At 36.6% G+C, this 16,741-nt stretch overlaps 1 protein-coding gene across 1 annotated transcript in view; it reads right to left on the bottom strand.

The window, feature by feature from the left end:
• Window positions 1-301: 301 nt before the first annotated feature.
• The window catches only part of RSBN1 (round spermatid basic protein 1), a 45,295-nt gene continuing 28,855 nt past the window's right edge, over window positions 302-16,741 (bottom strand). The window contains exons 3-7 of the mRNA XM_034990260.1: window positions 12,387-12,524; window positions 11,902-12,044; window positions 5,218-5,385; window positions 3,663-3,771; window positions 302-3,023 (exon numbers count right to left, since the gene is read on the bottom strand). Coding sequence (XP_034846151.1) covers window positions 2,553-3,023; window positions 3,663-3,771; window positions 5,218-5,385; window positions 11,902-12,044; window positions 12,387-12,524 — 1,029 coding nt within the window. The 3' untranslated portion in view covers window positions 302-2,552. The remainder of the gene's footprint in view (window positions 3,024-3,662; window positions 3,772-5,217; window positions 5,386-11,901; window positions 12,045-12,386; window positions 12,525-16,741) is intronic.

Below are 16,741 nucleotides of genomic sequence, written 5' to 3'. Positions count from 1 at the left end.
TTACAAATCAGAAGACGCCAGATTGCTCCATGCCTCACTCCACCAAACCAAATAATTTCAAGATTTAGAAAAATTGCAATCATTTGTATCACTAAACTAGGATACAACTTTGAAAGCAGTAAGGAAACTCAAAACTTGAGCTTTTATATTCATCAGTCTTTAAAGCATGCTATTAAATCTAATACTCACATAGGACATTCAGTTTCCAGATACATTACTAGCTAAATGTTTCTCTCTCCATTCTATTGCAATTCTAACATACAATTAATTTATTAGTACATGATTTTAAACATTTGTATACTCTTTTAATGTGTTTATATTGGAGGTGAGGGTAGAAATGTTTTATAAAAGGGAAATGGGGATTTGCTTTTGATTGTAGGTCTTTGCAGATCCGCTGGTTCCTGAGTGATTATACACAGTGCTGGCTGTCAGGAGACAGTCTCCTTGTTTATTAGTAATGACCAGCTTAGATGACAGATGGCATCTGCTGGATGGCAAGTGGGAGATGGGGAAATCGGATCTTGGAAGACAAGAAAATAAAAATAAAAAAAGTTTTTGCTTTAACAACCTTGTTCTTCATGATTATTTTAAAAAGCAAATGTTGCCTGAGAAGAATTCTACTTTGCACAGCCTAGTAAAGCTCTATGAAATTCTTCTGGACAGAAAAACAAAAACAAGAAAACCCAATCCATATACTTTTGTGATGAACCTCCCCCCCTCCAAAATAAGAAAAAACACCCTCAAAGGCAGGTCCCTTTAAAAACTAGTCTTGATAAACTAGAATTTACTAGAATTTATACCCAAGATTTTAAAACACCCCTGCAATAATCACATTACTTTTCATACCATTCTAATTACCTTATTTACAAAGATAACTAAAACCAACATCACTTCCAATTCATAAATGGTTTACATTGAAATGTTTCTCTATTTGTCTTCATCCTTTGTAACAGAGAATACATACATATACATATATATAAGGAATAATACAGATTCTAACTAATCACTGCAGTATTTGCTGATGGTTACTTTTCTATCGGTTTACACAGTGACCTCTATACTTTGCTAATATGCATTTAACTACACAACAATATTGCACAAAGTAATATTTATATAAGATTTAGCCTATTTCAGAATATTTTAGAGAAAATTCATATTTGATATTTCAAAAGATGCAGCTAAGTTTTCATGGTGACAGACATAATAAAGCAGCATCTTTTTTTTGCCTATGTTAACTGTAAATATTCCAAATCTCACCCTCCAGGAAAAAAAAATCTCCGAATTGCACAATAACCAGGTAGATACAAGAATCTGGTCTTAGGTGTGGGGAATACTCTTCCTTTAATGAACAAAAGGCCTATTGTATTATTAACTAAGAGAAAGTGAAATGTGTATCGTGTTAACATTCTAAAATAATAGAAAGTTAAGACTACACCAGCTATATGAACTGTGCCTGTTTGGGGGGGGAAAAAAATTTAAATACTCAGGCACTAAGCAGTAGGTTACCTGAAACTCTAGGATGAAGTCTAGTGCCATATTCTTTATTAGACCATAGCAACACAGAATAATAGTAAATAAACCCAAGTATTCACCAGTTAAAACTGTGAATTGAAGTGTCTCAACAGATCTTTATCATGAAGAAGTTGATGCCAAGTGACAAAAAGTTTTTCCTAAGTTTCATGCACAAAATATGGCAGCCTCATCAGAAAGACTGATATCATTCTCTAAATTTGATACTCGTGATCAATTTAGGAAGCAAAAGTATCCAAAGTGTGAGGATGCTAGGTAGCAGAATGATAGAGTATCATGTCAACATTATCTCTTTTACCCAATTATCTTCCATAGTTACCATGTATTCTAGAAGAGATTAATGAACCATGGATAATGAATGACCAAGGACTATGCATCTTTAGATATTTTTAATTGAAATATCCACTGGGCTTTAAATAACAGATACAAAAAAGACAGTTTGGATCAGAAAGTGCTGTGCTTTCTCTTTTGTTAAGAAACCAGAGAGCCACTGAATTTTCCTTAGAAACTACCTGTTCTTTGCAGTTGGAACTTACTTGCCCATGAACAAGATGCAAGAACTCTTTCCTGCAACTTTTGCCATTTTTACTGTAGAAACTGAATCCGTGCCATAAAGACACAAGTACCAAAGCATAAATCTGATCTTCTATCATAAAACAGCAAATATGGCAAGAGACAAGGCAAGATAAAATTAAGGGAAGTGAATAATTTACCAAATAAGAATCTGTTATTCCAGAGAATTCTGTTTGATTTGAAGAAGAGATTGAATTGTTACCTCACACCTTAAAACAGAAAGTAGCAGCAGACCCACTATTACATACTGTACTAACGGGATAAGATACAACTCTTAACTTTGCATAATCTGTGTAAAAAAGATATGCTTGACATTTGTGGAATGTCATTTCTCTTTATAGAATTATAGGCAAGATTTCTCCAATAAAACTTAACTTAAGCCAGTTATAAAACTATAACTTCACATCAAAATTTAAAAAAGTTAAAAAATGTGTTTGAATATGTACATATCACACAGGAGTGCTCGAATGTTCCTGTAGATTGTGTTGCTGGTCAGAGTCCAGTCTACTTTCCACCTTTAAAACTGGGACAGGCTGAGTCATCTGATCTTGCTGTAGTTTAAGTTCCGATGAAGGGAAGGACGATGAAGCAGTTGTCAAAAGCTGCATCTCTCTGCATGTTTCTTCAGATTCAGTTTTTACCCTCACACACTGGGAGTCAACTTCTAATTCTTGCTTTCCAGTTAAATCACAGTCCATGGTAGAACTGCTTTCTGTGTTCTGAGTGGCTTCCACAACAGGGTGGTACTGTTTAAGCCTTATATGCCAAGCTAAGCTGCACACTGCTGACACTGTTTTGAACTGATGAATGACATTTCTAGGGATGAAGTAAATATCATTGTCACACAGCTGAATTCTAGCGTAACGAATGCCTTCCCGCCTCATTTGGTTTAGTTTAGCTTCATCCACCCACTGTACACACTGCAGGGAAAAGAAAGTTGCATGACACTTTAAAATATGTAAAAATTTAGTAAAATAAAACATCAGAATTAACACAGGAAAACAGTAGTAGGGCCAAATGAAAGCCAAGCAATACTAAATAATAGACCACTTTCTAAAATTTCCTGTAATGCCTGGGAAACACTTGTCCTCATACTTTACTACCTCTCTAGTAACAAAGTACAGGTTAAAGTCAGGATGGCCTAAGGAATCATTTAAACAACGGTTTCAAAATGCAGCTAGGCATCAATAATGTATTCTTTGCCACACAGAAGGGCAACACTTATCTGCTCCTGTGTCTTTCAACCTTTTGCATGTGAGGACACACAGTGCAATGCGGTTATCAGCTGAGACTGCTTCCAGCCAGAACTGAGCAGCCTAGACCCTCTGACCATCTGGGCCCACCTGGCATCCCAAAGATTAAAGTGATTTTAAGCATTCTGCTTGGGAAGCTCTGTTTTAATGACTTTCTGACACCCTGCACACACAGCTTTTAATAGTAATAAAATTAAATTTACCATCCCATGTATCCAATTATAAGATCAAATGCAAAATAAAATGGGTAACAGGCACTTATTTCTATTATCTCACTCGAAAGGTAATAAAAAAGCAAGAGTTTACCTGGGAAACCGGAGGTTCATGAAGGTCTAACTGAAGTCTCTGTACAACATCAGTAAAATCCTCAGCATGAAAACAAATCACATCTTTGGTTATGCGAGGTTGGTCACTCCTAAGATTAACAAAATCAGATTTTAGAAACATGCATCTCATAATGGAAAATGATGACAAATTTCATTTCTCCTATTCCTAGAAATGCTACTACTAGCCTAGAAATAGACCCACAGCTCCTACAAACAAGAGTGTACATTTACGTTTTTTAATCAAGACTTTAAAAATAAATAAAGCACCATGTTTTTAAAAAAATGAAAATTAGATTAGTTGTTACAAAATCAAAGTAACAATGACTAAAAACAGTTTCATTCTAAACTACTTGCATCTGCATCCTCTCACCACTCTGCGCCACCATTTCCAGGCCACCCTGTAATGTCATCATCAGGATGGAACAAAGTGGAGAGAAAACGTATCAGCCACATAAATATCACGCCTTCAGTTTCCAAAGTAGAGAGGGGGGAGAAAAAAGCTGAATGATGTACTTGAAATACTGTTGAGCTGTGATTGAACTATACTTCTAAATAAGGTCAGATCAAACTCTATAGTAATATTGAAGGCCCTGAAGTTATAAATATGAAAAACAAAACAGTTTTTAAATAAGCTAAATTCTATGCTCTGAGCTTTGGGTTCCAATTGAATGTAAAAGGGTGAAGCAACAGGGCGCCTGGGTGGCTCAGTTGTTAAGTGTCTGCCTTCAGCTCAGGTCATGATCCCAGGGTCCTGGGATCAAGCCCCACATTGGGCTCCCTGCTCAGCGGGAAGCCTGCTTCTCCCTCTCCCACTCCCCCTGCTTGTGTTCCCTCTCTCCTGTCAAATAAATAAATAAAATCTTTTAAAAAGGGGGGGGTGCAGCCACTATGGAAAATAGTATTAGCAGTTCCTCCAAAAATTAAAAATAAAATTATCAAATGATCTAGCAATTCCACTTCTGGGTATATACCCAAAAAACTGAAAGCAGAGACATGAAGAGATATTTGTTCACAGCAGCCAAAAGGTGGAAGCAACCCAAGTGTCCACTGATGAATGAATGCTAATGTACCATATACATATAATGGAATACTATTCAGCCTTAAAAAGGAAGGAAATTATAACACATGGCACAATATGGATGAACCCTGAGGATATTATGCTAGCAAAAATAAGCCAGTCACAAAAAACTACTGTATGATTCCATTTATATGAAGTATTTAAAGTAGTCAAATTCACAGAAACAGAAAGTACAATGAAGGTTACCAGGAGCTGGGGAGAGAGGAGAAAGGGAGTTATTGTTAAGTGGGTATAGAGTTACAGTTCTGCAAGATAAAGTTCTCTAAATCTGCTTCACAACAATGTAAATACACTTAACACCTCTGAAATGTACACTTAAAATGACTAAGATTTTTCAGTTTAATGTTACGTGTATTTTACCACAATCCCTAAAAACGTTAGTCCTCAATCTTTAAATTGAGTCCACATTTTCTCAGACAACATTAACCAACCTTGCAGTTGAGTTCCCTTAACTTACCATTCACCAAACTGCACAGCTTTCAAAACCCCAACAGCAGCCGTACTCTGCCAGTCAAACCCCTGACCTACATGGTCGGCATGAGCTCTTGTCCTGTCTTCAAAGAGGACTTCACGGGGTTCACTGGTCCGAGGTAGGTACTGGAGATTTTTAATTTCATTCATTGATCTGGAGTTGATTTGGTTGTGAAGTAAAGGGGGGGAAAGTATGAACAGCAATAAGGTGAAAAAGGCTGCTAAAATATCAAATTTTAAATAAGACCAGGACTAATAAGGATTCAATGATTTTGATCATTAGCATTTAACATACTATATATTGTAATGCTTAATATGATTACCTTCTTCCCTAAGGATGTCATGATAATATGGAAGCTATATCTTTGATTCGGCTCCAGTGTAGTGTTGGAATATATAAAATTTAGTTTTCTAAAACTAAATTCAGAAAACACAATTCAAAGTTCAAGGCTGTATGTTTCTTTACTCTGAGTCATCTTAACTCTCAAAACATTCTACTAGACCTGATTTAAGACCTGATGGCAAAGTGAGCATGTACTTGATCTCCTTCTACATTAAAATGAAAGTAAAAGGCTTCAAACTAATATGGTAGGGGTGAGGGAGGGGAGATGCACGAATGGATGGGAGTACAGATGAAACAGAACTGGCTATGAAGTGATAACTGTTGATACTGAATACATGAGAATTAATTATCTTCTGCTTTTTCATGTGCTCAAAAATTTCTAAATCTAATAATCTAAAGGTGATAGTAAAGGAATGAGTAAGAACCAACAAAGGAAATGAATTAGTTAATAGTATCAACAAATTTCTGGAAGGTGGAAAATGATCACAAGTGTCTTAGACTAATAAACTGAGCAGAGAAAGCCACAGGCCTAGAATACACATGAAGGGAATGGTAACTAAAAAGGCAGCTGGCCGGCCCAAAGACCTTAGAGAAGCATAAGATGCAAAGGGGGAGAACAAAAGAAAATGAAAAAGAAAATGAAGAGGAGAGGAGGAGAGGAGAGAGGAGAGGAGAGGAGAAGAGAGAAAGAAAAAAAGAAAAAAGGCCAAGTATAATGATAATAGACAGAAATGAGGTAAGGCTGAGAAACAGGGAATTAAAGTGAAATTCTGCAAATAAACCAGTCACCTGCCACCCCTGTGGATAAAATGAAGTCAGGCATCTACCCCCATGGGAAAGACTGTGATTGACCCACCCAGCATCCATCTCTCCTATTTATTTCCCTGACAAAACTCTGATTCTCATTAGGTATCTGCTCCTACCCTGTAAAGGACCTCATTTACAAGCTTCAGAAGTAGTCCTAATGAATCCTGACAAATTGTGGTAAGTGCATTCCCCTTGCCAGTGACTGATTTAAAAATGAGAATGAACTGATTCTGGCCAGCAGTTAAGAGAGGAAATCTGCTTAAGGAGACTTGGGAAGTCTCCTAGCCCTGAAAGAGAAGTACAAGAAAAGATCGTTTTTTCTTCTATTGCATATAAACCAGATCCATGTGATGCCTAGAACCGTAATCATCATCCAGGAACCATAAAGAAAGCCATCGTGAGTACAAAGCACAGGCAAAGAGAATGACAGAGCAGACAAAAGGAAAAGACCTGATTCTTTGATGAATGTACTGAGTCACTGACTATAGTGCCTAGGGTCAAGCTTCTGGACTTCTCGATACATGGGGTAACATTTTATTTTATGAACCAGTTTGAATCAAGATTTTTGTTGCTTGTGGCCAAAAGCATCCTGATAAACTTTCAGCAAAAAAACAAAACAAAACAAAACAAAACAAAACCTTGTGTGTTCTTCTCTAAAGACACTGAACTTACCATATTAATAGAACTAATGTAATCCTCCAGCATGTGGACATATCCTTTAATGTCCAGTTCTATGCCTATTAACTCTATAGTGAAACCTACCTAGTGACAAGCCTCACTAAAATATAAAATATATATAGAATGCTCAGTAAGCCCAATGCTTTATTTCTAAATATGAATGTGTCAACCACAAATCACCAACTATGTGAAGACAGCCTGTAGCAGCCTGACAAAGACCAAAATAAACAATGCTGAAATGTAAGAATTCAAAAGAAAGGTTAAAAGACAAAAATCAAGTGAATGTCCCAAAATCAAAAGCAAAAAGATAATAGGAAATATGAGAATAATCAAAATGAGAGATCTATTACTCAACCAACAGTGGTTTCAGAAAGAAATAACAACGAAAATGAAGAGATTACCAAAGAAATTAAGCAAGAAAAATTCCCAGAAAAGGAGACACGAATCTTTAAAATTTAAGGGACCTACCAAACAACAAAAAAGATTAAATATAAGAATAAGAATGAAAGACCCAGGGGCGCCTAGGTGGCTCAGTCATTAAGCGTCTGCCTTCAGCTCAGGTCATGATCCCAGGGTCTCGGATCAAGCCCCACATCGGGCTCCCTGCTCAGCGGGAAGCCTGCTTCTCCCTCTCTCACTCCCCCTGCTTGTGTTCCCTCTCTTGCCGTGTCTCTCTCTGTCAAATAAATTAAAAAAAAAAAAAAAAAAAAAGAATGAAAGACCCAAATCATCATTGTGAAATTAAGCTTTCAGAGAGGAAAAGAAAAAAGATTACCTACAAAAAACCCCCAAAATTAAACTGGCATTAAGACATCTCATAAACAATATTACATACCAGAAGACACTGGAGCAATGCTAAAAGTATTTAGGGAAAATATATCCTCTGGAATCCAGCTAAACTATCAATCCTATTTAATGAGAAAAAATTTTTCAGACATATAATGATTCAGAATACCTTCCTTTTGTTAGAATATTGCCTGAGAATGTGCTAAAGCAAGAGAAGGAAATAAGCCTAGGAAGAAGACAACTGTAGGTTAATGTAAAAATGCATTAAGTGGGAAGTCCTAGGTTGGTAACTGTGAAGTAAAGCTTTTCACACTGAAGAGAACACAGAGCTCCAAAAGATTTCCAGGTAAAAAAAATGATGTGTTAGTAGACAGTATGATTAAAGTTCTGGATTCTTGAGGATCTGATAAAAGCACAGAATCCAAGGTAACTATCAATATTCTCAAAAAAAAAAAAAAGACGAATTAAAAAAGCTAAAGTCATAGTCATAGGGTAGAAAGTATGATTCTAGAAGAAAGAAATGTATTTGGAGCAAAAAAGAATACAAACTATTAGGGATATGGTCAAGAAAAGTGTATGTCCCCCTTCAAAAGAGGGGTAAATCAGAAACTGCAGGGAAAATAGAACAATTTTCTTAAAACAAAAAAAACAGCACAATCCAAACATGAAACTAATTAAAATGTGCATGATTTTCAACATCTAGGTGAAATATAGGAAAGAATGATCCTTTTGTATATTATCCCTTTGAACATTAACATAACATTGGAACTTTAGGATACAAATTTTTAGCCCACTGGTTAGCTCTGCAGTAAACTTACCTTCCCATAATATTATAAATGCCATTTACTGACTTTCAAATTGTAGAATAGACCTATTGACAAAGCATATAAAACCTAATTTTAAAGCAGAATATGAATTAACCTCAACAATGTATAAGCAAAGCTGGCAAAAAGCTGAAAGGGCAAACAAGAGGGTAAAGAAAGGGTCATTTAACTGGAGAACAGGAAGGAGTCCCTATCTATCATACCAAGAAACTGACAAGTTTCCTGCCACAGTCCTCAAACAAAAGGCATTAAAAAACAGAAATGGTCTTTTGTCTCTGGTAAAAAGGAGGGAAAGGTGGGTAGGATTTTTCATTACAAACCCTACTGTACCATTTGATTTTTTAAAACCCTGTGCATGTATTTAACTCTAAAGTACATAAATTCAAAGATCATCTTCATTAGCAGTGCCCTTGATAACGAGCTTCTCACATTGATTCCACCATTTTCAGCGATACAGAGTTCTCATTAACACAAAAAGATGACATTAATGTTTAAGTTCTGATTTACTCACTCTAATTCAAAGTGCTTTTGAATGCCTCACTCAAGAGTATTTAACCTCAATAAAAATAAAATTTGACAGCCCCTCAGATTAGTGGAGAAAAAATACATTAAGTAAATGATGTTGGTACAGCTGCCTAACTACTTGGAAAAAATGATGAATGCCTGCCTCTGTCCTGAAATCAATACCAGGTAAGTAAAACATGTAAATCCTGAAATCACAAAAGTACTAGGATAAAATGTAGATGAATATTTTGTAATACTCAATGAGAGAAGGGCGTTTCTAAGTCAGCCACTAGGAGAGAAACCTCAGAGGAAAAGATAGATCTGTGTGTAAAGAAAAATAAACTGAGAAGAAAAAAAAACAAAAAACAAAAACTGTGAGTAAAGAAAAAACTGAAGCTGAAAGAAAAAAAATGAGCAGGAAAATTTGCAAAATAAAAAAGTTAATAGTCCTAAAAAAAGAGAAATTTTAAATGAAAAACAGCCTAGTAAACATATGGATAAAATGAAAAAGGAATCACAAAAGAAGAAATACAAACCCCTCAAAGAAGAACTAATCAAAATGAGACATCTCTGTCCAATCAGATCAACAAAGTTTAAAAAAAAAAAAGTTAATGGAGGGTATGAGAAAAGGGTACTGTCTTAACTATTTGGGTGGGAGTATAAACTGGTATAGTCCTGGATCAAGTTAGAAATGTGTATATACTCTGCACCTTTAAAATTTCTACTAAGACAATAAACATGCATATGCACAAAGATACATATATCCACCTACCTACCAACCAGCCAGCCAGCCAGCTACCCACAATCAGTGATGTGTTAAACATTCCTAACAACCGGCTTCAGGGGAAGATAGCTGATTGTAGCTGATCTGCTTATTTCTGTGGTATAAATACTCCCAACATGGCCAATTTCAAGCAACTAATGTGACCACGTTCAATGTGGCATTGGGAGGCTAATAATGGCCCTGGGAGCCTGGCTCCAGCATACCACTGTCATGTTTGTCGAAGTCCTATTTACATTGAAAAACTGGAAGCAACTTACACTAAAAAAGAATTGGTTAAGTAAATCTTGATACAACCATTCAGTGAGAACATAGTCATTCAGAAATTATGATATAGCTGCATCTTAATATAACACATTAAAACTTAAGGGGTTAAAAAAAAAACTCCAAGTTTTAAAGTAAACATCATGTAAAGAATGAGTTCATTTGTGTACAAAATTTAGGAGTATAATACAGACTGAAATTTGAAAGGTTAATATGCCTAAATAGGTGGGATTATGGGTATTTTTTGCCTTCTTTTTACTTTTTTCTATTACCTGATTTTTCTAAAAGTTTGTAACAATCAGGAAACAAACAATGGTCATTTCCTTTTTGGAAAAATTATAGAACAAAAAAATGTATACAGTACTTAATAATTTAGGATTTCCAGACTCATCATCATGATATACAAAAACCGCCGTGGTCTAAGCAGTGTGCAGAGGTAGTTTACTGCCAGGTTCTACCATGCCATCACCCTGCATTCATATATAGTTTTTTACAAAGTATTTTCATGCAGTATCTCAAGTACCTAAGGTTATTCCAAATTTAGCTTTAGCATCATTCCCCTATAAGCTTTAAGGTAAGGTCTAGACTAGTCCATTAAAACTCATTTCTGGAGGCGCCTGGGTAGCTCAGTCGGTTAAGCTAAGGGTCCTGGGATCAAGCCCCACCTAGGGCTCCTTCCTCAGCGGAGAGTTTGCTTCTCGCTCTCCCTCTCCCCTCCCCTTGCTCGTGCTTTCTCTTGCTCTCTCTCTCTAATAAATAAATAAAATCTTTTTAAAATAAATAAACAAACACACTCACTTCTGGATACTTATTTGGGGTAACTTCCATAGTCTAAGCAAATATAAATCATTTTCACTCTTATTAAAATGAGATTTTTTTCAGAGTACCAGAATAAATTAATCTACATTCGTTTTAAGTGTCTGAAACACAGAATATGTTGGCCCAATATGAATTACTATAGGAGATATACATTATCGGTTTCATTCAGCAAACACTACTAATCACCTGTCTATGTGGGTCATGAAGACTGAGAATAAAACACAGTCACTGTCCTGAGAACTCAAAATTTAGTAAAAAACAAAAACATGTAAACAGGTCATTAATGAACAGAATGATGTGTGAACACAGAGAAGGGAATAAATTAATTGTCTATGGGAACAAAGAAAAGCTTCACAAAGGAAGTGACATCCAAGTTTATTTTTTTGAAAATTTATTAAGAGTTTGTCAGGTAGAAAGGAAGATGGGGGAGGGGATGCCATTCTAAGTAAAAAGAACAGTGCAAAAGCACAGAGCTGTGAAAGATCACATTTGAAAACTGACCTCTGCGTGGCTGGCACAGACTAGAAACAGATCCAGCTGGAGGTACTGTTGGGGCCAGATTATGAAAGATCCTTGTAACCACACAAAGGAGTTTAGACTTTAATCTTGCAGGCAGTTAGGACCCAGGTTTTAAGAAAATAGGAAAAAATTAAATTTGTTTTTTTAGAAGGATGCCTCACTCTGATGACTCTGTAATGAGTAGACTGGACTCTTAAGAAACTGACCACTGAAGATTTACTTAAGATAGCTCTTCAAATAATCTAGACAAATAGTTTTCAAACTGCGCTCAGGTCTCAATCACTTTTATAAGCAACCAAACTTTTAAAAAGTGCTTTTCCTTATTTGGGAAAAATAAATGTTTACCGTCGTCTTTTGAAGGGTGACTTTGGCATATCTGCTGTAGGGATCATCTGCTCTCCTGGCCTTACCCACATGATCGGCCCATCATCACTCTGGGACCTACACTGGAGTCGGAGGCTGGAAAGCGTACCCCAGGGCAAAGTCATCTAGAAATCAGATGAATGAGTCACATGAAAAAAAAATTTTTTTGTCTATTTACAAGTTAACCTCTCTACTACCCCAAACCAAAAGAAAGCTCTAGGAAGTTTATTTTGTATATGCATATGAAGAAATAAATGCTGTATTAGAGAGTTATATGTAAAATTCTGAACCAATAATTTTCTGTTATTTCTGTTATTCTGAACCAATAATTTTCTAAACATTTCTATTCAAAACACTGGATCAAATTTAATTTTAATAGACAAGATTAATTTAATATTAATACTTTTTAATAGAAAGTGTCCACTAAAGTAATGATCAGAACTTTAATAATTGGAATTAACACTCACTTTCAGAAATGGTGATTCTTCTAACATATCAAGGAACTCTGGGAAATAATCACCAACTTCTTCATCTACTGCTCCAACAAGACTTATCTGCCGCATGGGACCTGCTCGGTAGGTGCCACAGCAGTATGTCCTGTTGACCTGAGATAAAACGGAAGAGGGGGGAGAAAGGACTGAAGTACACTATAATATAATTAAAGAATTAAAATATTGTTTCCATTGTTGCTATTTCTTCTACATACTAAGAACTCAACGGTCAGTACCTTGTATAAAGTCCACAGTTACAGAAAGTTGCCTTAGCACTCTGACAAACACATTAACGTGATAAGTGCCACAAACAGAAATTTCAAAGAGCAAGTTAATCTATGACCCCAAAATCTCAAAGAAACACTGAAGACATTAAGATATACTTAAACTTCTCTGAGAATGATGATTTTTGTACTTTGTAAACACTAAAAATAATAACAACAACAACAAAGTGATCTTCATTTAGGACAAAAAATCAGTAAATAAACAGTAAAACTGGCAGGGCAGAGAAAAGGAGGAAAAAAAAAAAACCATGGTCAGATTAATCTTCCACATCCATTTTGTACTCCCTAGTGAAAACCTTCACATCAGGCCAGATACCAGGCTAGACTGTTGGCAATCCCAATCTCCCTCCCAGTTACTTGCACATAAGATCCTCTACCCCAGGCAAACTGATCTTTTTATCTACCCAATTTATGCCAAACTTACTTCTACTTGCAATGATTTTTCTCTTAAATCTGCCCTACTTGAAATGTCCTCTTCTGTCAATCCAAATCTTATCTTTCAAAGATCAGTTCAAGACTTTTCTTCTGGAAGCCTTCCTGATCACCCTTCATGATCTTTTCCTTTTCTGAAATCTAATGTTACTTGCAAGCACACAGACATTTTCTTTCTATCAACTCTCTAGTGAACTTAAGGCATATTTTATACCAATCTGTAGCCCAGAGAATCCTAGCATTCAAATGGAATCTACTAGTAGACCTGAAACTAATATTACACTGTATGCTAACTGGAATTTAAATAAAAAATTTAAAAAACAAACAAAAAAATGGAGTCTACCAATTGATTTGACACAATCTGATATTATTCTTCTAAGTCACTTCTTGTATTTTCTTATATTCCCACCTCCAGTTTTTTTTTTTTTTAAGATTTTTATTTGAGAGAGAGAGAGAGAGAGAGAGAGTGAGAGAGCATGAGTGGGGTAACGGGCAGAGGGAGAAGCAGGCTCCCTGCTGAGCAGGGAGCCCGATGTGGGACTCCATCCTGGGACTCCAGATCATGACCTGAGCTGAAAGGCAGACCCTGAGCCACCCAGGCACCCTTCCCACTTCTGATTTAAAATTAATGTTCTCAAGAATAAAGACAGATCTGTGCATACAGAAGACTAGACTAAAAATGCTTAATTCTAACCAGAATTTCCACCTTGGATCAGTAACCAAGCATTCTCTACCTTAGGTAAGGTGCGGATTAGATTGAAAAGCCTAATATAGGGGTGCCTGGGTGGCTCAGGAGGTTAAGCGACCAACTCTTGATTTCAGCTCAGGTCATGATCTCAGAGTCAGGCTCCATACTCAGTGGAGAGTCTGCTTGAGATGCTCTCTCTCCCTCTCTCTCTGTCCCCATCACATGCGCACTCTGTCTCTAAAATAATAAATCTTAGGGGCGCCTGGGTGGCTCAGTCGTTAGGTGTCTGCCTTCAGCTCAGGTCATGATCTCAGGGTCCTAGGATCAAGCCCTGCATCAGGCTCCCTACTCGGCGGGAAGCCTGCTTCTCCCTCTCCCACTCCCTCTGCTTGTGTTCCCTCTCTTGCTGTGTCTCTGTCAAATAAATAAATAGGGCGCCTGGGTGGCTCAGCTGGTTAAGCGACTGCCTTCAGCTCAGGTCACAATCCTGGAGTTCCGGGACTGAGTCCCGCATCGGGCTCCCTGCTCAGCAGGGAGTCTGCTTCTCCCTCTCCTGCTCCCCCGTCTTGTGCTTGTGCTCTCTCTCTTTCTCACTCTGTCTCAAATAAATAAATAAAATCTTAAAAAAAAAAAAAAACAACTTAATAAATAAATAAATAAAATAATAAATCTTTAAAAAAAAGATTTAATTGTTGTTTTAAATACCACCTATTTTGCCTCAATAAGGCATAAATGACAATCGAGTATTTCTTACACAGTTTTTTACTATTAGTTCTCTAGCAGCATTTTCAGAACCCACTTTTTTTTTTGTAGACTATTTAATAGGCACCCCTATTCACACACAATACACAAAGAAAAAATCAGGGATTTCTTACTTCCTTACATATCTTTCCCAAGATCACCTTATAGGGTCATTAAGCAGCAACCACCCAGGACAAAAGTCACCTTGCATATATTTTTATGAGTTACCTTCCATTCATTTGTATAATCATCATGCTATGAAAAGACAGGGGGGACAGCAGGAAAGATAATGATCATGGGATACAAAGATAAGGAAAGCTTTTCTACTTAAGAAAGCTTTTCTAAGCATTATTCTAACCTTTCTAGGCCAAGCACCCTAAAACAACTAAAGCAGATTAATTAACCTTCAATACCAGTTCTGAGAATGGCATGCTTTCAGAGATAATAAATATCAGTCCCCCCACAACACTCCCCCCAACTATTCCCAATTATCAGAAGTTCCTTTACCAAGACAAACTTTCAAAAATACAGAATAGTAGCATTTTATATGAGAACTATCTTAGAGACACATCACAATTTAAAGCTTACAGAACTCAAGACTAATCCTGAAAAGGGACACTGCCACATGCCACTTTTGCTAGTTTTGAGATTATGCAACTCTTACTGCATCATTAATTTGAAGGAATTCAAACTACTTTAAATTTTACAAAGACAGAATATTTTTATATCACAGTGCTTGAAGTTACCTAATTTAAACAATTAGCAATAATTTAATCGATAGCACTGAGCCTGAAGACAACTTAAAATGCAAACACCTGGGATAATTAATATGTGACATGAATAAATATAAAGCATCCTTTCCTATTTGGCAAGAGAAAGTTAACCTAAAAAGAGGAAACTGTTGAATTACTTTTTATTTAAAAAATGTATTATAAATTTATAACTTATCCTGCGTCTAGAAAGAATGAAATAATCAGACATTAAACTGTGCCCAAAGAAGGGGCACCTGGGTGGCTCAGTGGTTAAGCGACTGCCTTCGGCTCAGGTCATGATCCTGGAGTCCCGGGATCAAGTCCCACATCGGGCTCCCTGCTCAGCAGGGAGTCTGCTTCTCCCTCTGACCTTCCCCCCTCTCATGCTATCTCATTCTCTCTCAAATAAATAAAATCTTTATAAACTGTGCCCAAAGAAAAACAGTACTAAGAGCAAAGCCGATTAACAGTATCTATGTATCACTTGTGTAAAAAACGTTCATAAATGCTACTGTTCGTAATGCATTTAAATAATTAACAGCACAAGTTAGAAGATGGATAGCATTTATGACCAGAAATTCAACATGTACCAACTGTGTGACACCAATGCCAAACAAGCAAACTACTAATTCTACCCTTCTTTTTAGAAACAGAACTTCCTGGGCATATAGCCAATAAGCGAGGCTCCTTGGCAGCCAAGTGTGGTCTGGAACTAAGTTCTGGCCAATGAGATGTTAGTATAAGTGACATATGCAATTTCCAAAGCATGCCTTTATAAGTAAGCTGCTTGCTCTCCACTTCCTCTTTCAGTCTCTTAAGAGCCAGGTTCAAATACACAGACACCACCACCAGAGGGACTGGCAAAACTTAAAAGATAAAAGGAAAGGAGAATCCTGGATGACATAATGGAACAGAACAGAGCGGCTTAACCTCCGGACTTGCTACTCAAGAGAGAAACTTTTATTTTGTTCTAGCAACTGTATGTGACATCTCTTTGTTATGGTGGTTTAGCCTATGGCTTGTTATCTTGTATACTGGCACACATCATTTTATTGCACTTCACTTTATTGCATTTCAGATATTATGCTTCACCAGTAGCTGCATTTTTTACAAACTGAAGGTTTGAGGCAACCCTGCCAAGAGTAAGTCTATCAGCACCATTTTTCTAACAACATTTGCTCTTCTCTCTGTGTCACATTTTGGTAATTCTCACAGTATTTCAAAATTTCTCATTATTATATTTGTTATGATGATCAGTGCTCTTTGATGTTACTACTGCAATTGTTTTGGGACACCATGAACTGTACCCAAATAAGACAGCGACCGCTTTACTGACTGGCCGTCCCCCCATCTCTCTCCCTCCTCCTCAGGCCCTATTCCCTGAGACACAACAAAACTGAAATTAGGCCGGTTAAGAACCCTACAATGGTCTCT

The sequence above is a fragment of the Mirounga leonina genome, unplaced genomic scaffold (genome assembly GCF_011800145.1).
Source record: "Mirounga leonina isolate KUSES-001 unplaced genomic scaffold, KU_Mleo_1.0 Mir_507, whole genome shotgun sequence".
Lineage (NCBI taxonomy): Eukaryota > Metazoa > Chordata > Mammalia > Carnivora > Phocidae > Mirounga > Mirounga leonina.
This window is presented reverse-complemented; position numbering and strand designations above follow the sequence as displayed.